We start from the raw sequence: 25816 nt of genomic DNA, 5'->3' as shown, positions 1-25816 counted from the left end.
TGTACACACACAGTCAGAGAGGCAGCGGCGAGAGCAAGATCGAGGCGGCGAAAGCTAGATCGAGGGCGATGGGCGAGGCTAAGGCGGCGAGAGAGAGTGAGATCGGCGAGAACGAGGTCAAGAGCGAAGGGCAGGGGGTGGCCGGCCGTTGCCATCTTCGGTACCCATCTCTCTCTCTCTCCCCATTCCCTCCCTCCCTCCCAAACCCACTTCTTCTCCCTAACCCATTTCTTCTCCCAAACCCACTTCTTTTCTCTCCCAAAATAGTTTTCTGGGTCAGATTCCTGCTCATCATTCTCCTCGTCTTCTTTGGAATGGTGACCGTGTCCGGCGTCGATGACTCTGTCTACAGCGTTGCAGCCCTCGTCACCATGGCGCGCTTTGACGTGGACTCTCCCTCGCCCCCCTCTTTCTCTGCTTCGCTCACTCGTCGGTAAGGGTCATCCTTCTTTAGCGCTCACCTGGAAAAGAAATTCTTGCCCCTCCCACGGGAATTGATTTTTCACCAAAAGTGGGAAAAGATGATCATGTGACCCTAAGTGGGAAAATGTTTTCTATAGAAAATTTGACTAATCAAACACTCTAAAAGTTAGAATTTGGATAGAAAATCATCATTTTTCATGAAAAAAATAGCCAATCAAACACACCCTTAGTGTATATATATATTTTTAAATAATATTATTTAATTTATATTAAGTAACGTGAAAATTCAAATATAATGATATTGTACGTACCTATTTATTTATTTTAAACCAACATTTATCAAAACTCTCTCTCTCTCAATATATATATATCTATAAATTATATTATGTATTTTTACTAATTAAAAAATATATTATTATTATTCCAGATTGGGGAAGTGAATATAATTTTCAAAACTTAAGGTTGCATGGGCGTCAAAGTGTAATTTAATCAAAGGACAAGGTTCGTAAAATTGGAAGCCAGATAACGGATAACGTAACTTTTGGGCGTTGTGGCGAAGGACCAGATGGCGGGGAAGACGATGATGGAAGGGCAGCTGCAAATCGAACCGATGCGTTAGGCGAAATAGATATATGTATATATATCTCCGCTTCAGACAATGTTGCTTCCGCCTCTATGCAACCATCAGACCTCTATTGCTTCGAAAACGATTCCGAGCTTCTGCTACTTCCCGTCGCCACTTCCCAAAACCCTACCCTTGCAAAACCCTAATAAAGTTCGTCCCAAATTGCTTCTCCTCTGTGCTTCCATTTCCGGCGAGGTCGAAACCCAAACCCTCCCTCAATCCGCCATCAAGAGAATCGCCGACAAGCTCCGCAGCCTCGGATACGGTGGAGACGAGAACAAGGAGGAGTCCACTGAAACCCGAAGTTCGAATCCGGGCGATGGCTCTCCCGGTGAGATTTTTATTCCTCTGCCGAGGCAGTTGCCGAAGTATAGGGTTGGCCACACGATTGATCCGAGTTGGAGCACGCCGGAGAATCCGGTGCCGGAGCCCGGGCGGGGGAGGGCGATACAGAGGTTTCATAAGCTGAGGCGCCAGGTTTTCAAGGAGAAGAAGGAGAAGGGGGAGGAGGGGAGAGGGAAGGTGCCGACCTTGGCGGAGTTGACGCTGCCCAAGGAGGAGCTGAGGCGGCTGAGGGCAACTGGGATTGGGCTGAAGAAGAAGTTGAAGATTGGGAAGGCCGGCATTACGGAGGGGATTGTGAATGGGATTCACGAGAGATGGAGGCATTCGGAGCTTGTCAGGATTATGTGCCACGATATTTGTAGTTTGAACATGAAGAGGACTCATGATTTATTGGAGGTCAGAATCTTATACATGAATTTCTTGTCTGGCTAGTTACATATCCTTGCTTAAATAGAATCCCCGTGTTACATGAAAAATTTATTTGAATGATGCAAAAAAAAAAAAAAAAAAAAAAAAAAGATAGGTTTGGAGGAAAGTTCCAAACACATGTTCTAGAGCTTTATCAAAGTTAAAATATACAAATTTTCCTTCTTTTTTCTCCCACGCTTTTTCTGGTCGCCATTACTGTTTTATCTCTTGTTATAGTGGGTACACACAATGGTAGCATCTAGTCATATAAAAAGGTGAGGTCCTTATTGTATAGTTACAGGAACTTCTTTCTCAGAATGCACTTTGTAGTTCAATGTTCATGACATAAGAGTGCCAATTATTTGGAAGGGCCAACGGATCAGTTGACCTGTTTGATTTATCTTGACTATGTTTTTCTGCCAATCTCAGAGGAAAACTGGAGGTTTGGTTATTTGGAGGTCTGGAAGTAATATAATACTGTACAGAGGACCTAATTATAAGTATCCGTACTTCTTGTCTCATAACAATCTGACAAATGAGACTTCTTCTGGTACTTCACCAAGTTCAAGCATTGATTGTACTTTACTTGTTAGAGAGGAAAGTGGCTCATTTGACACGGATGACATAAATTCTGGGGTAGCTCATTCACTGGAGAAAATGGCTCATCAACCCTTGGTAAAGGGTGTTGGTTCTCCAGAAAGAGTACGATTCCAACTTCCTGGTGAGGCACAACTTGCAGAAGAAGCTGATTGTCTACTGGATGGACTGGGCCCACGATTCACTGACTGGTGGGGATATGATCCTCTACCTGTTGATGCTGATCTTCTACCAGCAATTGTTCCTGGGTATAGAAAACCTTTCCGCCTTCTTCCTTATGGGGTGAAACCTAAACTAACGAATGATGAAATGACAATATTAAAAAGACTTGGCCGGCCTTTGCCTTGCCATTTTGTGTTAGGTGAGTGACCTCTGATTTCATTGCTGTTACTTAATTTCTCTTGCCAGCAAATTCATTTGCATTTTGTCCTTTTCACAGGAAGAAACAGAAAACTTCAAGGATTGGCTGCTTCTATGGTCAGGCTTTGGGAAAAATGTGAGATTGCAAAAATTGCAGTTAAAAGAGGAGTACAGAACACTAACAGCGAGCTGATGGCTGAAGAGTTGAAGGTTCATAATAATGTGGAAGTTCATTTGAATATTTCAAACTGTTCTGAATATTTTGTACCTAGATAAGTTCTCTTCAGGGATTTATATTGTTTTTTGTCTTGTTTTTGGAGGTTAATTGAGGATATTAGTGTTGGTGTAAACATTTAAATGTGCATATGTGTACTGCTCTGCTGCCAGAGCTCAATGATGGTGAATATGACTCCTTGATTTCATATAAGCTTTCGAGTGCCTTTGGCCATTTTTAGTCCTCTTTCAGTGTTTGTCGTGAGAATGGTGCAGAAGGTCCAAAGTTAGAAATGCAATCTTCAGCAGAAGGTTTGTCCCTTCTGATAGTCTTTAAGTTATCCTTGGCTTCCATTCAACATTCCTAGAACTCCTTGCCTCAGCCCCTTTTCTTTCTAAAATTCTGTTTACAACCTATCTCAATTTCCAAGTTTTTCCTCTCTCTTGCACACCCATGCCAACTTGCCTTCAGCTGTCCATTCTCTCTCTAAAAATCTTATTTTTTCTTCCTCTCTATAATGCTACTAACACCATAAAAATGCCATAGATCAGAAATCATCTCCTAGAAGATAGTGAATAGTGGCTTGGTCAATGAATTGAGTCAATTGACAACTAAGTGTGGGAAAAAAGATCGGCAGTGAAGGGCCATGCAAGATGGACAAGGGTTGAGGTAGCACTGGGTTAGGCTGGACCAGCAATGATTCTCTCCTTCCCTTTCTCTGATCCTGAGGCTGTAAAAGCTGTATAATTTACCTATTTTTGGAACAAGTTTTGGATTTTCTTGAATTTTTTGGTTATTCTGCAAAGTGCAACTTGACATCTTTTTATATCCACTGGTGGCACCATATTTATGCATTTTTTAGCACGATTAGTTTGCCTATGAAAAATGATGAATCATGGACTTTACATTGTTGACCATCCATTTTAATTTGATCGCATAGTCTTTGAGCAATGATACTTATCTTGCTGGTAGGGAAGACCTATCAAGTTACTTGCTGTTGACACCTTTTCTTATTCTTGGTTGTCTCTGTAGTAATTTTTCAGACAGCTTCTTGCTCTTACTAAGCTAAACTATTGCAGTGGCTAACTGGGGGAACTCTGCTTTCAAGGGATAAGGAATTTATTGTTTTCTATAGAGGAAAGGATTTTCTTCCTTCTGCAGTTTCTTCAGCAATAGAAGAGCGGAGAAAATGTGGTACTGATACGGAAGAACGCAGGACGCATATTTCATCAGCTGTGACAATGCAGGATTATGAACTTGGAATTTCTGAGTGCAGATCAGGGGATGAATGTCATGACATAAAGGATCAGGAAAGTGATCTTGTTTCTGAGCAGAGGACACCAATATCCACTGAAGCAACTACTAAAAGAACTTGTAACAAGTTGCAAATGGTATGTATATGCTTAGATGCTAAGGTTGATGAACTTCTCGTTAAACTCTTATTGGTGTCTGGAATGGCTTATTCCCAGAATAGGCATTGGAGAAGAAAGCTAGGGCAGAGAAACTTCTAGCAGAGCTGGAGAAGGAAGAGACTCTGCAAGAAGCTGAAATAGACAAAGAGGGTATAACAGAAGAAGAAAGATATATGTTACGGAAGGTTGGCTTGAGAATGAATCCTTTCCTTCTTTTGGGTGAGTTTGATCACTGATGGCATTTGACAGGCATAAGTTTCCCCCCATTTACCTGTTCATATGTTTCTTTTGCCCTTAGGCGTCAAGCAAATCAAAGGCATCTAGAAGCTTCTAGAACACTTGGATGATTTAAGAAGTGTTGCTGATAACCATTGTCTGTTTTTGTGTGCAGGTAAACGGGGGGTTTTTGATGGTACAGTTGAAAACATGCATCTTCATTGGAAGTATAGAGAACTTGTGAAGGTAATATGTGGTGCAAGAAGCATTGAAGAGGTTCATGCTATAGCACAGACACTTGAAGCAGAAAGTGGTGGGATATTAGTGGCAGTGGAGAGAGTCAGCAAAGGTTATGCAATTATAGTGTATCGTGGGAAGAACTATAAAAGGCCTGCTTCCTTGAGGCCACAGACACTCCTGAGTAAAAGAGAGGCATTGAAGCGCTCTGTAGAGGCCCAGCGTCATGAGGTACAATTGGCATTTTGTTTGCACATTGGTGCATGCTGCAGCTGAACCAAAAAAAGGCACAGGGGTTACACCTTCCACCCCACCACACACATACAAAGAAAAACCTGAAATAAAAAACAAAAATCGGAAAAGACATATGCAAATAATAATAATCGAAGAGAAAAAGATGATAAATTGGAAAATAGATGATTCAAAGGGTTCTCAAGTTGTTGGTGGAAACGCAGTGAAGTTGTTACCAGGGCTGTCTACTTAAGTTAATTGTTTGCCTGGCAGTCTTTGAATGGTATATGCCAACTTCTAGTGACACAGTTGGCTTGACCCAAAAATGATTTTCTCATGTGTTCTTTTCTTTTTCTTTTTTTTAAAAAAAAAAATCTGATTTTTAAAACACTAAATTTTACCTTTTCTCTTTTTAGTTTTCTAATTCGACATTTCATCCAAGATCTACTTCTCCGTCTTACCCAATGTCTTCCTTATATGATGCAGTCATTGAAACTCCATGTTTTGAAGCTAAGCAGAAATATAGATTATTTGAAGCTACGGTTGGTGAGTCTCTTATGTCCTCATTTATCTTGTTTCACCTTTTAATTTGTGAATCTATTTTCATGTAGATGACCCATTTTTTTCTTGAACTAGGCTAAGGACAAAGAGACAAACAGCACAAGAAGAGAAAAAGGATCAAATTTTCAGTCGGTAAGCTGCTCTCATGCTCTGTTTGTCAGATGCTCATCCAAGTGATGCCATAATAATTTTGGCCAGTTATGCAATTCTGTCACAATCCTTGTGATGAAAATGCATTTTGATGAATTTAGATTTGTCACAGGCCTTGTGACAAATATTCTCTCTTATTCAGTAATAATGTTCCTAGTTGCAATAAAGGAAATGCAGATGTAGGAGCCTATTTCATATGCGGTTAATCGATATTCAAGCTTCATTTGTCTCATGCTTCCATCTCCTTGATAATTGTAGTTGGCCAGATCTCATGCGGTTATCAGTTTCTGGTTAAGCTTTGAGCTTTAGCCTATGCAGCTAAAACGTATGCCACCAACAACATAATAATAAAGGCAAGCCCCATCCAAATGGAGGAACCATCTACATAAGTTTGTTTTCTATGCATTGTGCTATTCTTTGAAGTTACTGTACAGTATTACTAGACTTCATCTATCATGAAATTGAATTTGTAATAAAGTGTCTGATTCTTAAGGAGAAACATGTTTGTTGAAACTTTTAACATCATGAAATAGAAAAAGTAGTTTTTGAGTTTTAAGTTTCACTTGTACTACCTGTTGATATTGTCATGTTGGCTATTGGAAATTTATCTTTTTCTATTCATTCATTCATTCATTCTTTTATTTATTTCATAGCTAAGTATGCTTTCCCTCACAAATGACTTGTGCTTTTTGTTAGGCTAGAGAAAGGTTTGTAGCTGATTCGAGTCAATTTAAGTCAACTGATAGTCTTGATGCTTCACAAGGTGGTCCCGGAACTAGTCAGAAGGATTTGCTGGGAGGTTATTCTTTATCATGTCAGGATAAGGAGAATGGTTTTAGAATTAATGAGTCAGAGCTCGTATCAAAGTCTGAACTTAACAAAAGCAATGTTCTCACAAGTATGAATGGTCAAGTTGGACATGCTGAACCTGCAACTTGCCCTAATGATTCTGGGGTATTTTCGAATAACTATTTCTTTTTTCTGTACTTGTAGTTCTACTTCTTTACCTGTTGCACTGACATATGCTTTGTCACTTTTAGGCGCAAGTTGAAATGAGCCCTTTACCAACTACTAATGCGGAGCTGCATTTTTGTGACAAGGAGGCAGTAACTCCATCTGTTGAATCGCGGGAAAGCAGAAAGGAGTTGCCAGTTCAAAGCACTGCAGAGAACACATCTACAGGAGTGCCTTTCAGAACTGCACGGCTTTCTAACAGAGAGCGACTTCTTCTGAGAAAGCAGGCCCTCAAAATGAAAAAGCGACCTGTACTTGCTGTAGGTAACATATTTTCCCCTTCTAAACAACAATAACAACCTATCAAGCCTCAAATCACATTATATATTGTTGGCCACATGAATTCTAGCATGCCAATCATTTCTATCTACAGCCTTATGTTCTGGAAGGCCATTATTTGTTTAGCATTATTTATTGCAACTTAGTGTCTGGTGGATGACTTAAGAGTTATGCTCCTATTTGAAATAACTTTTTTAGGCTATATTGCTGCATTTTGTTGCTTTCTCGTTTTTCTTTTTCCTTTTTCTTCTTTTTCCCTTTGGAGATTAATGTTTCCATGGTTACCTTTAATTTCTGGAGTTTTACCTTACAGATTTATTTGACCCAACGGAATTGTACTGATCTTTAACTTCTATCCATTCTCATAGTTGAGATAATTTAAATTGTCTTCATCTTTGCATTGTTAATCTACTAAACTTGTAATGTGAATCCGGAGACTGAGAGAATTGTTTCCTTCCTTTTCTGTCTTCTGTGAACCCAGTAAGCGTAATTACTAGATATGGAAATTTACTACATATTAGTGTTTCTCACTGGCTATGCTTGCTTATCAGGGAGGAGCAACGTTGTTACTGGAGTTGCAAAAGCGATTAAGGCACATTTTAAGAAACACCCTCTTGCAATAGTGAATGTCAAAGGCAGAGCAGAAGGAACTTCTGTACAGGAGGTGGTTTTCAAGCTTGAGGTTTGTGCATAGTAACTCTCTTTTGCTTGTGCTTTCATTTAGCTCCAGAAACATTGGCTGAAGGCTTGTGTTTTTCCTTCTGTTCTTCTCACAGCAAGCCACAGGCGCAGTTCTAGTCTCCCAGGAACCCAGCAAAGTTATCCTGTACAGGGGTTGGAGAGCGGAGGAGGAGACAATCGGCCTAACTGAGGCCGGGAAGAATACACAAGATGCAAGGAAAACGGCATCAGGCAGAGAGGGTGGGGTTGGGCCAGTTATTTCCGCTGAGCTTATGTCCGCAATTAGGCTTGAATGTGGGTTGAATAATAGTACCCAAAAGGAAGTGGAAGCTTAGTACATGCTGGGATGAGGCTCATCACATGGCATGCCTTGTTTACCGTCGTCAAAGCACTAGTTTTGTTGAAGTTTTGAATTCATGGTAGTCATTTAGCTGGCAAATGCTATTATTGCTGGCTGGGTCATATTGTTTGAACAGCAGTTGAATATATAATAAGCCTGTAAATTTTGTTTAATAGGTTATGGATGTAAACCTGTGAATTTTGTTTGCTGCTCTCTTTGTTATTGGTATGGTACCTACCAATCATTGAAATGAAACGGTGTCAACCGGGCTGCAACATGACATGCGCTAACTGCAGCAGCTACCGGCCATCTGCACTTAACCGTTTCCCGCTCAACCGATCACATTATCAGTTATTAATTCTTCCCCATGATCACAAGCAGGAGCAGCTTGTACCTGCCCAGTCAGTAGTAGTTTGAACTAGTAGTCACTGCAGCCCTGTGACTGTGGAGGGAGCGGGTGAAGGGCTGGTGTGTTTTCTACAAATGTAATAAATGGGAGGCAATAATTGTCGTTTCAAGGGGTGAATCAGTTTGGTTTTTTCATTTTGGATGATCTGAAGCAAATCCAAAGGTTTGAGCATTGGAAAGAAAAAACTTTATACTGCATTCATGCTCGTTTAGGGCTTCAGAATCAGAGGTATGCTTGCAATTTTGTTCTGTACCCTTCTCTCAAATAATACTAATAGGGCCTATCCCCCAAAGTCCTAGTGCAGATGCAGTTAAGTGTTGATTGTATCCCACTGGTCACGACGCTGCCGATCTTGTGAATCTCAGCAATCCTTGAAAAATATTTCTGTTGAATTTAAATTAACAAGCCAGTGATTAATAAGGTCCAAATACGTTGGAAACATTGTTTGTGGCTCCATTCCAATTTTGTTGTCAGTGTGGATGCCAACTGAATCCGATCGAATAGGCACAATGAGAGCACTTCAGGCCTCAACCTTCTCGTTCGTCTCCAATCCTCGGTTTCGTCTGCGTCATTATCGCCACATAGTCTTCGCGGAAGGTATATCATACGTTTCCTGTCGGTGTCATGATCGTTTGTTTTTCTTTGGACTAGCTTGGTTTTTGTCCCGTCTAATTCGGCTTTGTAGATTTAGGTCTCAAGTTGCAATTACATCTTCTCCTGATAAGTTTTACTTCATTTCTGGGCTACAAGGATAGTTATAACTGCTTAAAAGTGTTGTGTTAGCGGATTTTAACTTTACATTTGTTTCTTTCTTCGTTCAGTGGAACCATCGGAGAAATCCCTTGAAATAATAAGTTCGTTCACGTAGCAGTACGCTTGTAGATCGGGCTCATGTTTTTGTGTTGACAAGGGAGTCACCTCTGTTGTTATCAAGGTAATCCTTCTCGAAGCCTATGTGCTCTTTTTATTCTTATCTTTTTCCTCATTTTCTCACAATCTGATTCGGTTTGGATTTTAGAACTTGATCAATCTGCATAATTTTGCTGAAATTCCTCATCTTAATCACTCTTATCTCTCTTGCTACTGCTAGCAGTTGTTTCATTCATGTGTTCGTCTCATTAAACTGGAAGCTAGTATTGGTAGTCCGATATGGTAGAAATTGTCTGGTATATGAAACTATAAAGAATGGGTACTAATTAAAATTACTAGTTCAATGGTGCAATGTAATTGCAAGGAATTACTAGGATGTTGCTGTAACATGTTATCTTTGTACTACATTGTGGTTTTGGTTCACATTGAGAAACACATCAGAACGATGTGTTGCTTAGAACAAGTGATTTAGTTTCCTGTAGCTTTGCATCGTTTAGGAGGTGAACCTTATATGACCTCGGGTGTATTCTTACTATATTTTTCCTTTGTTGCTGTCTCTGGCTCCAGTAAGTGCTTGTATTGCTACTTTCAGTGCAAATTGTGTTCAATTCCAGTATATGGTAAGAAACCAGATGCTGCGGCTTCTCTGTTCTTCTTATATTAGATGAAATTGATGAGACTGGTATGTGTTGCACCGTATAGATTTACCTATCTAGCTTCAATAACCTATCATATGGCCTCTGTTTTTAAGGCTCGGCTACTTGAATATCCTATGAAAATCTTGAGTTCTAAGACGGGTCAAATTTGCTTACGAGGTTAGATACCTAGAAACACTGCTGCATTACTAGAGAATCATAAGTTGTGTTGGGCACCGCCTTGTACTTGAAGTTTTGAGGCTATTAGAAGCGAGGGAGGATGGATGAAGTGGACCAATTTTTGACCCCCCCCCCCCCCCCCCCCCTTCTAGAAGAATGTGCCTTTTTGTTTTACCCTATTGCATTAGTAGTGAGTGAGGTTTGCATGACAATGAACATGAGATGAGGAACAGAAAACTCAAATTAAGTATTTCTGGCTTCTATGGATTTGTAGATTATATATTTATGATTGATTAATAATCAGCTTAATTGAAAATCAGTGTCGCTAAGTAGATATAGTTCTTAATGACCCCTATTAAGTGATTCCTTAAATTATTTTATTAACTCACTTGAATGAATTCATTCAGTGTTCTGCTAGATAGTGAAATCAAATGTCCTGGAGGTGATTAGTCTTGGCTGATAAATACAGATGCCGGGGCAAGACAAGTGTTTGAAGCAAGAAGTCCTTTATTGCTTTTATTCATCATACTACAAGCAAATTGGAAAAAAAGTTACCAATTTCCCGTTTCAAGCTTTTTTTTTTTAGCTAAAGAAGATTTAAGTTCCAAGCTTTTTCAATACTCACCATTTCATTCACTAAATCAAATTCATCAGTAACATATCCAGATGAACCTGTTACCTATCTTGGGACATGAACAGGGACTTGCAGACCATAAGGATACATTGGATGCACCACTTTGCCCGTGTAGGTAAACATCTAGTCTTCTATCATCTTCTTCGGATCAATTTCTTGCTAATATAGAATGATGCTTTGCAGACTCACATTATCATTTTCTATCTCATGGCCATATTGTTTAAATTGCATTTTGAACTGCTGCCTATATGGTAGCTAGGCATGAAAAAAGCGTGCAGCCTGTCTGGGCAAGCTCCTGTCTGAATCCAGTCTGTTTTCCAGGCATGGGATCCAAAAATCCTACCGTACCCTTGGTCCAGGGTCTTCGAGATTTTACTCCTATCATTTGTATGTTACTTCTTTATATCATTTGTATAATATTTACGTTGACAAGATTACAAAATCATCCTTCTGGTTGGCTACTTCGCTGCCCAGAGATTGCCCCAGAGGGTAGTCTCTCAAGTCAGACTATGGGTGTCTGGTTCACACACCTAATAGTGGCTTTGGGAGGTTTATTCTCAAATTTATGGGATCAGAATGCTGAATCTTCAGTTGAACGTTGAAATCCTAACTGGTGTACGCAGTTTTCTCTCTTGATAGATGAACTCTTTGCCTTCGGTTTTCAATATGCATCCTGTAAGAAAATAAAATTCAAACAACAAAGGTTAAAACTTTGCCTACCATATTCAGAAGGATCTCTTCTGGTTCGTCGGTTTTGCCACTTCTTGTTTTTTTTTTGAACTTAAATCTGCTGCCTTATGGGAGCAGATGAATTCCGACTAGTGCTGGCAGGGAAGAATGAGATATTATTGGAAATAGTTGCACACAAAAAGATAGCATGATAAAGAGCACTGAATTACATGGCTGTTTGAATGTATTTCTGATCTTTGCTATGGAAAAAGGCATCTTGTTCTCAATCCCAGGGAATTTCAAGAATTTGGAGTCTGATTTTACTTAACAATTCAAGTGTTACTAGTTTGTTATTTAATCTTGAAACGCTCGAGGCATGGAAGATGAAAATTTGGTGGCATACCATGCCAATTGATCCCAAGTCTTAAGTTGTCTATATAGTTTCTAGTTTCAGGATCTATAATGTCTTCTTGTATTCCTTTTTGCATTGGAAGGAAGGGATGCCACTGAATGCTTTTCCTTACCCCAGATAATGACTTTGCTGGCAAGGGACAGAGGTAAGTGACGCCCCTATCGATCAGTTGGCTTTGTTTCCTTGAATTTCACGCTGCACTGGCACAGTTGGCGAATCCAACACACATGGATATCGTTTCACGCAATTGTTCAAGTTGTTTTGGGATTTTCTCACCAGTTTCTCTCGTGTCAAATTGGTTTCTTCATATGCATGATGCAGACCATTTCCTTGGAAGAAATCACACGTCAACAAGGTGGCTAATCTGCATGGGGTTCTAGCCGGGTATTGACTTTTTGCTTATTTGAATATGGGCTCCTTGAGTTCATCATGTCTTGTTCTTCAATAAGTTGTATTTTCTAGGCTACTTAATATGATTGATAGCTGATGATTTATGTGAAGTAATAGGCAGTTGGTAGCGTTGAGAAACTCAACCAGGATAGAAACATACAATCATTAATCACCCTTGACCTTGAGGTCCGTCCCTCAAAAGCCAAGCCATATATAATAAATGAAACTCAGCTGAGCTTTGTATTATAATAACTTTTGAATGCAAACCAAATTGGTTTTGGTGTGAATTGACGCAATTGATTATCCACAAACAAGCGTGTTAATGAGAGAGCAAAGAATCTCAGCAAACAATTTGTGCCCTTAGTTAACATGCTTTGACAGATGGAGTATTGGGCGGAGAAATTGGAACGCCACCACGGCCGTCTTTTGCGCAGTCTTGGGCTTTGGCGTTCCTGGCAGCCAAAGCAATCAAAAACTTGTTACTGCCGGCAGCCCTAGCCGGAGCAGCTGCGGAGCTGTGGCCGCAACTATGATCAGCGGGGAAGCGATGCTTGAGGCAGACCTGGAGTTGGCAACCCTTGCAGGTGCTGGTGTTGGAGAACGTCAACACCTCCCTGCACCGCCGGACAGGGCAGGTGGGCTTCCTCTTCTTCTTAGGGTCGCAGTCGCCGGACTTCTCGTGCCTCTCCAGCGCCGACTTCTCTTCCTCCCCGCCGCGCCCGGTGGTCTCGATCGCCGTGGAGCAGATTTCGCAGACCACAACCTTCCTGCTCTTATGGTCCGAGTTCGGGCACTCGTGGGACCTGTACGATCTGTGCTCCAAACAGAAAACCTGCGAATACCAAGTTCGAGTTAAGATCAAGAAGATTGAAATCTTGTACATAAAATCAAAGGAATTCAAGAAGTAAAAGGGAAAAAAAAAAATCCCAAATCTAGTAGACCTTGTGGCAGGAGTCGCAGTCGAAGGGAAGAAAATCGAGTTGATTGCATTCGGGATGCTGGCAGTGCATGCCAAGATCTGGGAAAGCCTCTGTTCCTGCCATTCTCTCTTTTCAATCTTGCTTCTTGAACTGGATGAGGGTGGGTTTGAGATTTGATTTGAAGATGGCAATGATGATGGCTCAAATCGGGCGGGGACAAACATGTATATATAGGTTACTTGTCCTGGCTTGGGGGCCAAGACAAGTCAGCTAGCTATATATATATTATTATATATATATCTATTGTCAACGCGATGTCGGAGTTGGCGTGGCGCAAGACGCGGTCTAGAAACAACCGGACGTTTCTGGGCTTCCTACCTGACGCGGCTTGGGCTGGCCGGTGTTTCCATCACTGTATTTTAATTTAATAATATTATTTTAATTAGCAAACACCACCTGCATTATATATTATTTTCTTCTTCTAATAAATTTCTATTTTTATCCTAATTGAATTGAACTACTATGGTCCAATGAGTTAATTAATTGTTCCAATCGGTGATTTTCTTTCATGACAAGTTTTACAAATTAAATACAATATTCTTAATGTGTTTTACCCTGTTAAAATTGATTTGATTTGAAGATAATCCCAAACTTAGAAATTGAGGTATTGATGGGCCATTTGGTTGGGTTGGGCTGGGCGGAGAGGGAAGAGGTCATTTGATGGGCTCTGCTCTGCAGGATTTCTCTTTCCTTTGAGCCCGGCCGCAGCAACCTTGTAAGTGAAAGATTCACGAGACATGATTGTAGTAGTAGTAGGAGGCCATTTCTATTCAGAGTTATTGACCAGAAAGCAGGGCCAAAAGCTACACTGCCAATTTGTAAAGAAGGAATAATCGTCTTTTACAAAAGTACCCAAAAGCATATAATACACACCACATCCACATATACACATATATATATACACTCCCACATACATACATACATATACACATTCTGCTTTATTGTATTTGACTAAAGAGGGCACCCACAACCCAGATTTTCCAATTTGATGCACATTATTGCAGTTGAAGATCCATCCAGATGCTCATGTTGAGCACCTTTTTCCAAAAGCAAAGGCATTTGCCATTCAGCCTGTTCATGGGGCCCTCCTCTTTGGCACAAACAAAAGGGAATCACTTTGATAAAGCGCGCAGAGAGAGAGAGAGAGAGAAAACCAGCCTAGCTAGAACGCCCAAGATCTCGAACATCAGCTGCAGCAGTGGTAGCTTGAAACTTAGATATGAAGAAAGCAAAAAACACACCAGTCATGATGATGCCACGAGAGTGCTCGTCTTCTGGAGTTGCGGCTCTCTCTTCCATGCAAGACATGTAGACTCCGAGCTGCTGAGCCTTTTGTTTTACTCCCAAAATCAAAAGCACTCCCCTTTTAGGCTTTTTGTCAAGCACATGGACGGCCAAGCTGATCCCACACACAAGAGCCATGCAGAGGCAGGCTCTTTCTGGGTCAAGGAATCAAAGAGCGAGCAAGCGAAGCGGAGCGGTATCAAACCCACTTGCAATCGCCTTTTCTCAACCTCTCGGAAAGATCATGCTTTGCTAGCAAAGATTGCTCTTCCACCACCAGCAGCAGCAGCAGCAGCAGAAATGCAGCATTATTCATGGACCCCCATTGCCCTTCCCATAGTAAATAAGTAAAAAGTTAGGAATGCAAGTATAATTACTAAGTAAAAAGTTAGGAATGCAAGTATAATAATTACTAAAAACTCTTTACAATTGAATGCGGTAACGACAACTAATTTGTTTGGTGCCAAATCGTTGGAAATTGAGTATATAAACTTGGCCCAATTCTATTTGTAAGGATCTCCGATTTGAATTGATTTCTATTCAATTTTCCTCTTCAATTCTCTTCTCTTTCGTTTCTTCTCTATTCTTCTCTCTCTCCATTCTCTGAATTCTTGCCTTAAACTCTCCTGCTAAGGAAAAAACCCTTGTCGGATCCAAGGGATACGACAATTTCATAAGCATTAATCAACCATGTCCTTTCTTAATTTCTTCTATTGGTTTATGGGGACAAAGGGGCTAGGCTATTTGGTGCTGTAACAATAGAAATGGAAATTAAAGGTTAGTTTAAAGAAAATGAGTTTGACAATGGAGTTTGCTTGGGTTTCTGTTTCTGGCTTGAGAGTAGAGAGTTGGATTCTTCCACCGTTGGCCTTTTGGGTTGTAAAGCCCGTGACCTCATAAAAGAAAGCTCAAATTATTGTGATGATATGACGCCATTAGAGGAGGTGTCAGGTGAAATTAGATGGGTTCAACTACAGAATGCAAATGCAAGGCGTAAATTCTGGAAAGCAAAGTGATTGATTGGTCCTTTGCTCTTTGCTTTTACCATTCCATTGCATCATAGACATCATGCGATGCATTACGACATGGTAAATTTTCTGATTTAGCTTTTCATAGGTAGTCAGTCCAGTCCAGTGAGTTTAACCAAAAACTTGAATGTTATGTATTTTAAATATCAAAAAAATAAAAATAGTCAACTTTAACATAAAATAATGTTCCTCCAATAATTATGATTATGTTTAATGCTATTGCTGTCAAATATTAAAACAGTGACAGTGAGTGAGAGCGAGCGTAATTATGGAAAGGTTAGAGAGAGAGAGAGAGAGAGAGAGCTAAGTAAGAGAAGGGCGGGTTGTTTGGTGGGGTACCAACTGCGTCTGGCAAATTCATCTTCTGCTCATCTCCTCTCTCTCAGAGATTCTTTTCTTGATCTTCTATCATCTCTCTCCCCGGGTGCCAGCCTTCTTCGCCGAAGCTTCGACATGTTTTGGGTCGACTTATTATATCTCAATATCTTTCTTGTTGGAGCTATGGAGTTTCGGCCAGTTTGCCTCGACCCTCTCTGCAATTTTAATAGAGTTCGTGAATAGTGGTAGTGTTATTCTATTCAGAGGAGTTTTGAGGGACGGAGAGTGAGGATTTGCAGTTTAAGATGGGCAGTGGGAAGCACAGGTGGAAGCTTTCCTTTCACCGGCCTCAGTCGGCCGTCAGAAAGCTTCCCCCGAAGGAGTTCGTCTGCCCGATTTCCGGCTCTCTCATGGCCGACCCGGTTATTGTCTCTTCTGGCCAGACCTTCGAGCGTAATTGCGTTCAAGCATGCAAGAGTCTAGGCTTCAAACCCCTCCTTCCCGATGGGTCCTTTCCGGATTTCTCCACCCTAATCCCTAACCTCGCCCTCAAGTCCACCATTCTCAACTGGTGCGACGCCTGCCTCGTCGACCTCCCCAACCCAATTGACTCCCTCTCCGCAGAGAAACTTGTGTGCTCTCTAATGGCGTCTCAGAAGCAGCAACCGCAAGAAGTGGAAAAGCGCCAATTTCTTCTCAGTGACGGTGCGAAGAAGCTCACACACGCGGAGAGTGAGTTGGCACGGCGGCCGAGGCGCGTCAGTTCGAGTTCCGACGAGGCAGTGGCTGCCGTCCCGACCTCCGGTTCCCCCACTCCTTTACCTCTCACCACCAGGCCCTCGTGCTACTCGTCGTCTTCCTCCGACGTCGACACTCCGAACCCTGAATCGGCCGAGGAGGATGACATCGTCGCCAGACTGAAGAGCTCTCAGGTGTTTGTTCAGCAAGAGGCCGTTATTTCGCTCCGGAAAATCACGAGAACCGGAGAGAACGCTAGGGTTTATCTCTGCACGCCGCGTCTACTGTCGGCACTCCGATCGTTGATCGTCTCAAGATTTGTCACGCTTCAGGCGAACGCGGTGGCTGCTCTGGTGAACCTCTCCTTGGAGAATCAAAACAAGGTGAAGATCGTCCGGTCCGGTATGGTCCCGTCGTTGATCGACGTCCTGAAGGGGGGATTCCCTGAGGCGCAGGACCACGCTGCCGGTGCGCTTTTTAGCTTGGCTCTGGACGATCAGAACAAAACAGCCATCGGCGTGCTCGGCGCATTGCCGCCCCTTCTGCAGGTGCTCCGATCCGATTCGGACCGGGCTCGGCACGACTCGGCTCTGGCTTTGTATCACCTCTCCCTAGTCCAGAGCAACCAGTCCAAGCTCGTCAAACTCGGCTCGGTTCCCCTGCTGCTGGGCATGGCGCGGTCGGGTCAAATGACGGATCGGGTCCTGCTGATACTCTGCAATTTGGCGGTCTGCAAAGAGAGCCGAGCGGCTATGCTTGATTGTGGTGCAGTGGAGTATTTTGTCGGGCTATTGGGTCGTGATGAGTCAGTTTCCAACTCAAGCCGGGAGTGCTGTGTGGCTGCATTGTTTGGACTGAGTCTTGGTGGGTTGAGGTTCAGGGGCCTGGCTAAACAGGCCGGGGCAGAGGAGGTTTTGGAGAAGATGGAGCGAACAGGCAGCGAGCGAGCGAGGGAGAAGGCAAGGCGAGTCTTGGAGGTGCTGAGAGCTCGGGATGAAGAGGAAGAGGTCGACTGGGAGGAACTACTCAGCTTAGGGGATGCAAGTTCGATTTAACTCAGGTGCTAACTTCATCAATTTTGAAGCTATTTTAGATTTGTGGATTATGGGTGTGGCTTTGTGAATTTAGTGTTCCTAGATGGATGCATGTTTGGGCTCATTTTGGTTGTTTGATCTCTGAGGTTTGGGTTCAAGAGGCTGATGATCAATGGGAGGATGGTGGATTGTGGGAATGTAAATAAGATTACTGAAGTTACCAAAGGTTTAAGGCTTGAATGTGATGGGTCTCTCTTTCTTTCTCAACGCTAAGACATGCTTCAGTTGGGGCTAGCTTTTCTTAGTTGATGTGATTGCCATGTCAGTTGTGGTTTAATCCAAGTTCTCTTCAATTGTTTATGGGGTTTGAACTGGATCACTAACCATTGCATGTTCTTGTTATTTGTAATGAAAATGGAAAAATAAAAGCATCTTTTATTCTGTTGAATGCATTGTAAAACTTCCTTGGCCCCTTTGGCCAGCCTTCCTAATTCTTGTTGAACAAGTAGAATTTTCTGTTCGTAAAGGAGCTATGCATTTGCATCTTGAGCTGGCATATGCAAATTCCTGGATGGAGATGGGACAATTTGAGCCTGGGCTTTCGAAAAGCTTTTGCTTGATTCTAACTTTTGACAGCAGGAAGCTGGTGAAAAAGTGGAAGCTCAACTTGGCTTCTCCCTAACGACTCTATCCCAGACATCCTTGATTGGGCAAATTGGCACTTCAAATGCAGGACAAGTATACCAGCCACCAAACTCTGGTCCCTAGTAAGTGCTTTGAGTTCATTTTGTTTCTTGGTTTTGATTATGTTCGTCTTGCTGAACATGTTTGTCAATTTAATTGTGAGAAATTACTTTTTTCCCTTGTAACCCAAGTGTTTATTGCTTGGACCTCACTTAGTGAACTGTGATATAGTGATCTTTTCAATGGGAGTTGAGATTTTTAATATCCAGAAAGTATTTTTCTTTGTTTTAGATATATTCCAATGAAATTGTTTACTGTGGCTGAGTTGACAATTAGTTCTAATGTCACAAATAAGGGTAAAAAATATGATTATTCAAACAGAAATGGTGAAATTTTGTCCCTGAAGTTGTATCATGCTTGTGAAGTCTTACATCAACATGAAACCTTACTGAAAATTCAAAGAATTTGCCTACGACATTGCTAACTGTTCCCCGTGGTTGTTTTGTTAGTCAGCATTATGTTGTTATATTGGATTATAGCACCCCAATTGGAGGAACAGAGATTTACTTATAGAGGTTGTCTATTCTACTATGCGCATATATACATGTCCTAGAATGGTTTAAGTGTGTGTGATTATGTAACTTCATAAATGCCAACTTGGTGGGAGAAATTCGAAGTTTGATATTAATTATATGGCCTGGTTGTCCAGTGGCCTGGTTTAAGTTTGATATTAATCATAAATCTAGAATTCAGGTTGTCCACTGCCGATTCGTCTTTCATATAATCTAGTCTCTAGTCTGAGTCTTACCAGTAGGTTGTAAACTGATAAGTTCTCAACTTTTAATCACTCTGGCCTGGTCTCATGCATAAGAGCAGCAAACTCTTGCATAGAATTTCTCTAAATTCAATCCAGCTCTCTTCAGTTTTCATCCAAAAGAAATCAGAACATTGAACAGAAAGAGATTAGTTCTTGGACTGCTCGGAGATATCTAATATTTCCATCTACAAGTTCCTAGAATATTGCATCATCAAGTGCTCAGACTGAATTTATTTCGATTGCTTGGTATTCAAATATTTACAAATAAGCTGTAACTGATCTCATTTAATATTTGGGCTTGTGAAAGACGGCTTGTAGTAGATGGAACAGTGACTATATGCAAGATCAAGATCTGATATATTGTTGGTTGATGATGAAGTTTGGTCTCATTTGGGTAGTATTTGTCAATCAAGATACTGATCATAAAATATGAAATATGAAAAGTATTTTAGATAAAAGTAATTTTCATTGTATTTGTTAAATTTATTTGACGATTTTTGAAAAGAAGTTACATGACTTTTTATTTAGATTTTTTCAAATAAATTTATATTAACCTTTATAGGTAAGAAAAAATAACTATGTATCCTTTAATGTATTTTAAAAAATTTAACACACAGATTGATAAACTTACAGTTTGTCTAAACGCTATCCAAATATTATTCTAGCTACTTTTATGTTTTAGGAAGGATGAGAACTTAGGCAATAGTGTCTTTTATTTGGGAAACTTGAGAGGTCCCCAATCATGACAACTTTTGGTTTGGACCTAATTGACATTTTTTAAAACTTGCGGTCTACTCTTAGGTGAACAAATATGTTTGTCACAAGCTGAAACTCAAAGGCTTGATCTTTTAGATACACACAAGCGATTACATAATTTTATACAAAAATATATTTAAATTCACGATTTTACAATATTTTAAGCTCTCAAATGAGTGCAATGGATCGTCTGCATTATCCCGAGAGAGGCTTCTCAAACAATAGTTTGCAACTGCTACTTTTTGGAAGTGTAGTGGATAAATTCTGAATGCATTTAATAATTGATAAACACATTTAGTAAAAGGGTCACGAAAACTATTATTAATTTTATTTTTTTAAAAAAATTATTAATTTTACACATAATAAAATGTAGACATACTTGATAAATTCTTTATAAGTTTTATTTTTAAAAAACCTATTAATATTTTTATTATGTGTAAAAAAGTGTATTTGGTTTTTAAAAAATAATTCAAGGTTTATGAAAAAATGTATCATTAACTTTTTTTTTTTTAAAAAAAATATTTATGATTCTATAAATTTCTAAAATTAATATACAAATAAGAAGTTTTGGAAGGAAAGCATGAAATCAAGAGAGCCGCGCTGGGAACGTCCGTCTGTTTCACGTAATCCGTTGGCAGTGGCACCCCAACGCAGCTGTAAAGGCCTTTTGTCCCTCTCTTTCTTCACTCTTTTTATTAAATCAAATTAATAAAAAGGATACTTAATGTAACATTTTATATAATGAAATATTATACACTTAGGGTTAGGGAAATTCTATTCAGAACCCGAAAATTTACTCTTCAAAACCCACGTCCCATCAAAATTTTCAATAATTTTAATATACCTCTTTTACCCCCACAACCCACAACAAACTCTCTTCTCCGATCATCTCTCATCCTCAGCCATCACCTAAATATATAAATACGCACTCACGCATACTTATACATATATATATACACACAGTATGGCCGCGGCCATGGCAACCGCGACCATGCAATCCAGCACACACCCACATATACACTCACACACCTATATAAATATATATACACACACTCACACACACTTATATATATATATATATACAAGTTCCATGGCCGCGGCCATGGCAGCCGCGGCTATGGAAACCCCCGCACCTCGCGGTGCGGGGGTTTCTGCAATCCCCGCACCGCGAGGTACGGGAGTTTTTTAAATCCCCGCACCTCGCGGTGCGAGGGTTTCATCATCCCCCGCACCGTAAGGTGCGGAGATTTTACAAATCTCCGCACCTTACGGTGCGGGGAATCAAGCCTTCCCCGACTGGGAAGGCTTGATTAAATTTGTTTTATTTTAATAAGATTTGTTTTATTTTATTTATTTTATTTTAATTAAATTTGTTTTATTATAATAAAATAAAAATAATATAAATAAATAAATTCTAAATATCTGTATTTTAAGTAATTATAAATTAACTAATTTTAAATTTTAAATCATTGTAATTAAGTGTTGAATTTTTAATACTTAAAAAAATTTAAAATTTATTTTATTGAATTACTTAAAAATATGCATATCTAAAAATCCTATCATCATTTAAAATAATTTTTTTTAAATATATATATCTTTACCTAATTCAATAAGATAAATTTAAAAATCCTATCATCATTTAAAATATATTCTTTTTAAATATATGTAATTATAAAAAATATATATTTTAAATGATGATAGAATTTTTAGATATGTGTATTTAAGTAATTTAATAAGATAAATTAATTAATTTTAAATTCTTTTAAGTATTAAAAATTCAACACCATGATTTAAAATTTAAAATTAGTTAAATTATAATTACTTAAAATCCAAAAATTTAAAAATTATTTATTTGTATTATTTTATTATAATAAAAATTTTAATTAAAATAAAAATATAAAAAGTCTTCCCGACTGCTGGCAGTCGGGAAAACTTGGCTTTCCCAACTGCTGGCAGTCGGGGATTTCAACAATCCCCGCACCTCGCGGTGCGGGGGTTGCTGAAACTCCCGCACCGCGAGGTGCGGGGGTTGCTGAAACTCCCGCACCGCGAGGTGCGGAGATTGCTGAAATCCCCGCACCTCGCGGTGCGGGAGTTGCTAAAAACCTCCGCACCGCGAGGTGCGGAGGTTTTCATGGCCGCGACTGCCATGGCCGCGGCCATGCTTTTGTGTGTGTGAGTGTATATATATATATAAGTGTGTGTATGAGTGTGTGTGTATATATATATGTGTGTGTGTGCTGGGTTGCTGTGTATATATATATATGTGTGTCTGTGTGTATATGATGTAGAAGGGAAAGAGAGATGCGAGATGATGGTCGGCGATAAGAGGTGATCGGAGAAGAGAGTTGGCTGTGGTTGTGGGGGGATAAAATAGGTATTTTAAAAATATTAAAAATTTTGATGAGACGTGGGTTATGAAGAGTAATTTTTCGGGTTCGCGATAGAATTTCCCTTAGGGTTAAACTAATTATGCCCTCTGCTTTATCTGACCATCAAATCAATTAAAAGCAAAACAAGAAGGCAATGCACAGTGACAGTTGCAGTTGCAATACCCAAACGCCAAAGCTCATAAAAAGAAGAGCATCTATGACTATCTATCTATCATCATAGAAAAATAACTCATTTGTTTTTTTGTTCTTGTTTTCAGACACACAGACTCCCATAATGAATCTGTAACTGTTTATTGCAATAAAAACAGCACAGCAGCATGTGCATATTATTGGTCCAAAGCCCTCCTTCCTAACTAACACAATAATGAAATCCGTCAATTCAGTTGTAACAAAGAAAGTCAGTGATTAAGAAGTGAGCTTGACGAAGCAGTAAGGGGCCCCACATACATACTTACCCAGAAAACTAAGATGGCTCCATAAGAAATCAGTATGAATATATTTTGATAAAGCTTCAATTTTTCAACTTTGATGGAAATTTTGTATACAACTTATAATAATAAACTTATAATTAAAAAAAAAAACAAACCAAAGATTCAAAGGATCCCATCCATCGACTCATCCATCATCATAATCAACCCATTGAAGGATTCAATTCGTAGCATCACATCTGCGCCTGATCTCTCCAGCTCGCCCAATCTTCACCCCGTACAAGCTTAGCTTCTCCATGGCTCGACCAAACGCCTCAAAGAACGCGCTCTGATTGCCTGAGAACTCCTCCACATAGCGCCTCGTCCTCGGATCCGAGAACAGGGCCCGATCCGTCGCCAAGAGCCCCAGCCCCTTTGGCAAGTTCTGGAAATACATGTTGTCGAACTTGTTGGGCGTCATAATGTCGTTGAACACCGACAGTGTCGGATTCTTCTGGTAATCAGCGCACGCTTGTCTCAACCCGCTGGCGTATCGGGGATTGTAGCTCGGGTCGGAGGCCGAGTTCCGGCTGTAATTGTAGATGTTTCGGCTGAATTCCTTGCAGTGCGAAAACCCTATCGTATGAGCGCCGGCCAGGGCCACCATTTCCCGGACGGTAAAGCCCTTGGCCGCGAAAAGCTTGATGAGTCCGGTGACCGACATTGTGGGTCTGGGAAGGTTGCCTTCGACGAGGGCGGCTTTAGAGACCAACCCGTCTTTCCGGCCGAGCTTGACATCGTAGTAAGGGCCGCCGACCATGGTGACGAGATCGCGGGCGGCGACGGCTAGGATGTCGGCGCATGAGACGACGCCGGGGCAGGCGAGCTCGAGAGCGGTCTTGGCGCGGACGACGAGGTCGAAGCCATCGCCGGGGAGGGAGAGGTTAATGTCGGCGTCGCGCTCGGCCTTGTTGAAGGGGGTGGAGGAGAGCAGGACGGAGGCGTCGCAGCCGCCCATGAAACAGTCGTGGAAGTAGAGCCGGAGGGTGCCCGGCGCAGTGGTTGGAGATTTGATCTGCTTGTCGGTGATGGCGTCTTGCATGATCTGGTTGAATCTCGGGCATGATTTCTGGTAGTAGTCGACACTGAGCTGCTGGGACCGTGTGGGAACAAGGAGTAATAGTGCATAAAGGAAAAGGAAATGAAGATGGAGAAGAAGAAGAAAGGGTTTCGCCATAGCAATGTGGCAGCTGTTTGCCTCTGCTTTCCAGGAAAGATGCCTTTTTCCCCCCAGGAAAAAGTGTGGAATGGGAAGAGATTAGAGAACCAAGCTTGTGGCTACAGGGAGAAATGGCTGGGGGTTTGGACTTTGGGGGTTTGTTTGGATCATTGCTTCTTAAAAACTAGCTTTTTTTTTTGCATTTCACTTTCACTCAGCTCTAACCACCTCACCTGCTCGAGAGAAATTCAGTTAAACACATCCAAGTTATTACACTTTTACGACCCCCCACTGATTAAAACAACATTATTACACCTTACTCATTAGTGTCTCCCGCTACATCACTGTTATGAGTATTTTTTGAATTGTCTAGGACTATTAATTGGATTGATGCAGGTTGGCAATAGTCTAATAATTGAGTCCAACCTGTCGAAACTCAATGGATCTAAAATTGAACACATCTCAGTGATGTCACATAATTGCTAAAACGTGAGTTCCGACTACAATAGCAAGCGAGCTCCTAGCAATGATTCTAGCTTTCTGACTGACTCGATCAGCTCGCAAAAAGAACCATAAAGTATGATAACCGGGGATAATGTCCACTTGTCTAGTCCATGGTAAATTAGGTTTCAGATGGTGTGAAACTTTTTCTCTTGATTTTATGCAGATAATAAGAACACATTGTCCTCCACGATGTGGCCCACTATTTTGAATTTAGTGTAAATTACAGACACCCCTACACTATAAATAGGGGGTCAAAAACCATTGTAAAGGGAAATATATATATATATATATACTGTTACTCTGCCAAAATTATAAGAGGATAGTCCTAGACTAGGCACATTTTCAACCGAACCACGTAAAAAACTCTTGCGTATTATCCGATTGATTGTGCCATTATTTTTTTCCCCTCGTGCTCAAGATCATTCTATCAGTATGGGCTGACAAATCACAGTTGACCAATTCTAAACGTCGATAATCACCAACCAAGAAATTAACAAACGTTGTATTTGTAGGGGTGTGCAAATTTCGATGCAAGCCAAAAAATCAGATTAGATCGAACTGAATACATTGATCCAATTCATGACCGAATGGTTCAATCTTTGATTCAAGAAAAAATGCATTTTGATTTAATGCACTTTTATTTCCAATCTAGACTAGTACATATGTGTTTTATTTAATATAGAAATTTTATTAATTTTTTCCCTTAGCTTATGCCTTAAAATATATTTTATTTTTTATATTTTTCATGTTAATCAAGCACACCCTAAGATTATTATATCTTACTTGTATTATTAATATTTCCCGCACCACTTCTTATAAGCTAGACTCAATTCAATAGGCCGGCCTGATCGTCTAAAATCTTGTAGACCCAGCCTAGCTCGTCAAGACAAGCTCATACATCGCTGAAATCTGATCTCATATCGCTGAATCAAGCGAGCTTTTAACAAGCTCCCAACAATACTTCTAGCTCGCTGGCCTAACTATTTAGCTCACTGGTCTAATCCTTCAGCTCGCATAGACAACAAAGTTGCTGAACAACCAGAGGCAGGGCCCATCCACTTTATCTAAAGCAAATCAGATATCTCGTATGAAAATCCCACTCTCGATTTTATGCAGATGATAAGGACAACTTGTCTCCCGTTAGATTATCTTTATACTTTTGTATTTTATGCAATTGTAAACACCCCTGACTGCACTCTCACCCTGCAATTAAAACACAATAAAAACAAATCATAATAAAACTTTTATATTTTTTTTATTTTAGTGAGAGATTTATACTCGCCAGTGTACGAGTGCAGTTGTAGTCCAAATTTAAATTTATATTTTCTGGATGAATCCAGGTCGTCCACTGAGAGATTTATT

General features: G+C 40.5%; 4 protein-coding genes across 6 annotated transcripts; 2 read left to right on the top strand and 2 right to left on the bottom strand.

The window, feature by feature from the left end:
• Nucleotides 1-926: 926 nt before the first annotated feature.
• LOC127803787 (CRM-domain containing factor CFM2, chloroplastic) lies at nucleotides 927-8298 on the top strand. Of its 3 annotated transcripts, none has more exons than XR_008023573.1 (12): nucleotides 927-1789; nucleotides 2231-2759; nucleotides 2838-2968; nucleotides 4052-4363; nucleotides 4447-4603; nucleotides 4776-5068; nucleotides 5555-5614; nucleotides 5705-5761; nucleotides 6476-6733; nucleotides 6820-7053; nucleotides 7624-7754; nucleotides 7849-7997. XR_008023573.1 is itself a non-coding variant. In XM_052340270.1 (12 exons), the coding sequence occupies exons 1-12, from the start codon at nucleotides 1082-1084 to the stop codon at nucleotides 8086-8088; spliced, it is 3054 nt and encodes a 1017-aa protein (XP_052196230.1). In that variant the 5' UTR covers nucleotides 927-1081; the 3' UTR covers nucleotides 8089-8298. The 3 variants fall into 3 exon arrangements, 2 of the variants coding, with proteins under 2 accessions (XP_052196230.1, XP_052196229.1); XM_052340270.1 differs by having other exon boundaries at nucleotides 6880-7057; nucleotides 7849-8298; XM_052340269.1 differs by having other exon boundaries at nucleotides 6820-7057; nucleotides 7849-8298.
• A 4208-nt stretch (nucleotides 8299-12506) lies between these two features.
• On the bottom strand, nucleotides 12507-13437 carry LOC127803788 (zinc finger AN1 domain-containing stress-associated protein 12). Its single transcript, XM_052340271.1, has 2 exons — nucleotides 13234-13437; nucleotides 12507-13124 (listed from the first exon to the last, which is right to left on the bottom strand). The coding sequence occupies exons 1-2, from the start codon at nucleotides 13333-13335 to the stop codon at nucleotides 12657-12659; spliced, it is 570 nt and encodes a 189-aa protein (XP_052196231.1). The 5' UTR covers nucleotides 13336-13437; the 3' UTR covers nucleotides 12507-12656.
• Nucleotides 13438-15855: 2418 nt separating this feature from the next.
• On the top strand, nucleotides 15856-18619 carry LOC127804798 (U-box domain-containing protein 40). The gene is made up of 2 exons (XM_052341825.1): nucleotides 15856-17700; nucleotides 18314-18619. The coding sequence occupies exon 1, from the start codon at nucleotides 16208-16210 to the stop codon at nucleotides 17693-17695; it is 1488 nt and encodes a 495-aa protein (XP_052197785.1). The 5' UTR covers nucleotides 15856-16207; the 3' UTR covers nucleotides 17696-17700; nucleotides 18314-18619.
• A 4174-nt stretch (nucleotides 18620-22793) lies between these two features.
• On the bottom strand, nucleotides 22794-24189 carry LOC127803027 (peroxidase 31-like). Its single transcript, XM_052339026.1, has one exon. It carries the CDS (start codon nucleotides 23966-23968, stop codon nucleotides 22973-22975), a length of 996 nt encoding a protein of 331 aa, XP_052194986.1. The 5' UTR covers nucleotides 23969-24189; the 3' UTR covers nucleotides 22794-22972.
• Between the last annotated feature and the right edge of the window lie 1627 nt (nucleotides 24190-25816).

The sequence above is a fragment of the Diospyros lotus genome, chromosome 6, assembly GCF_014633365.1.
Source record: "Diospyros lotus cultivar Yz01 chromosome 6, ASM1463336v1, whole genome shotgun sequence".
NCBI lineage: Eukaryota > Viridiplantae > Streptophyta > Magnoliopsida > Ericales > Ebenaceae > Diospyros > Diospyros lotus.
This window is presented reverse-complemented; position numbering and strand designations above follow the sequence as displayed.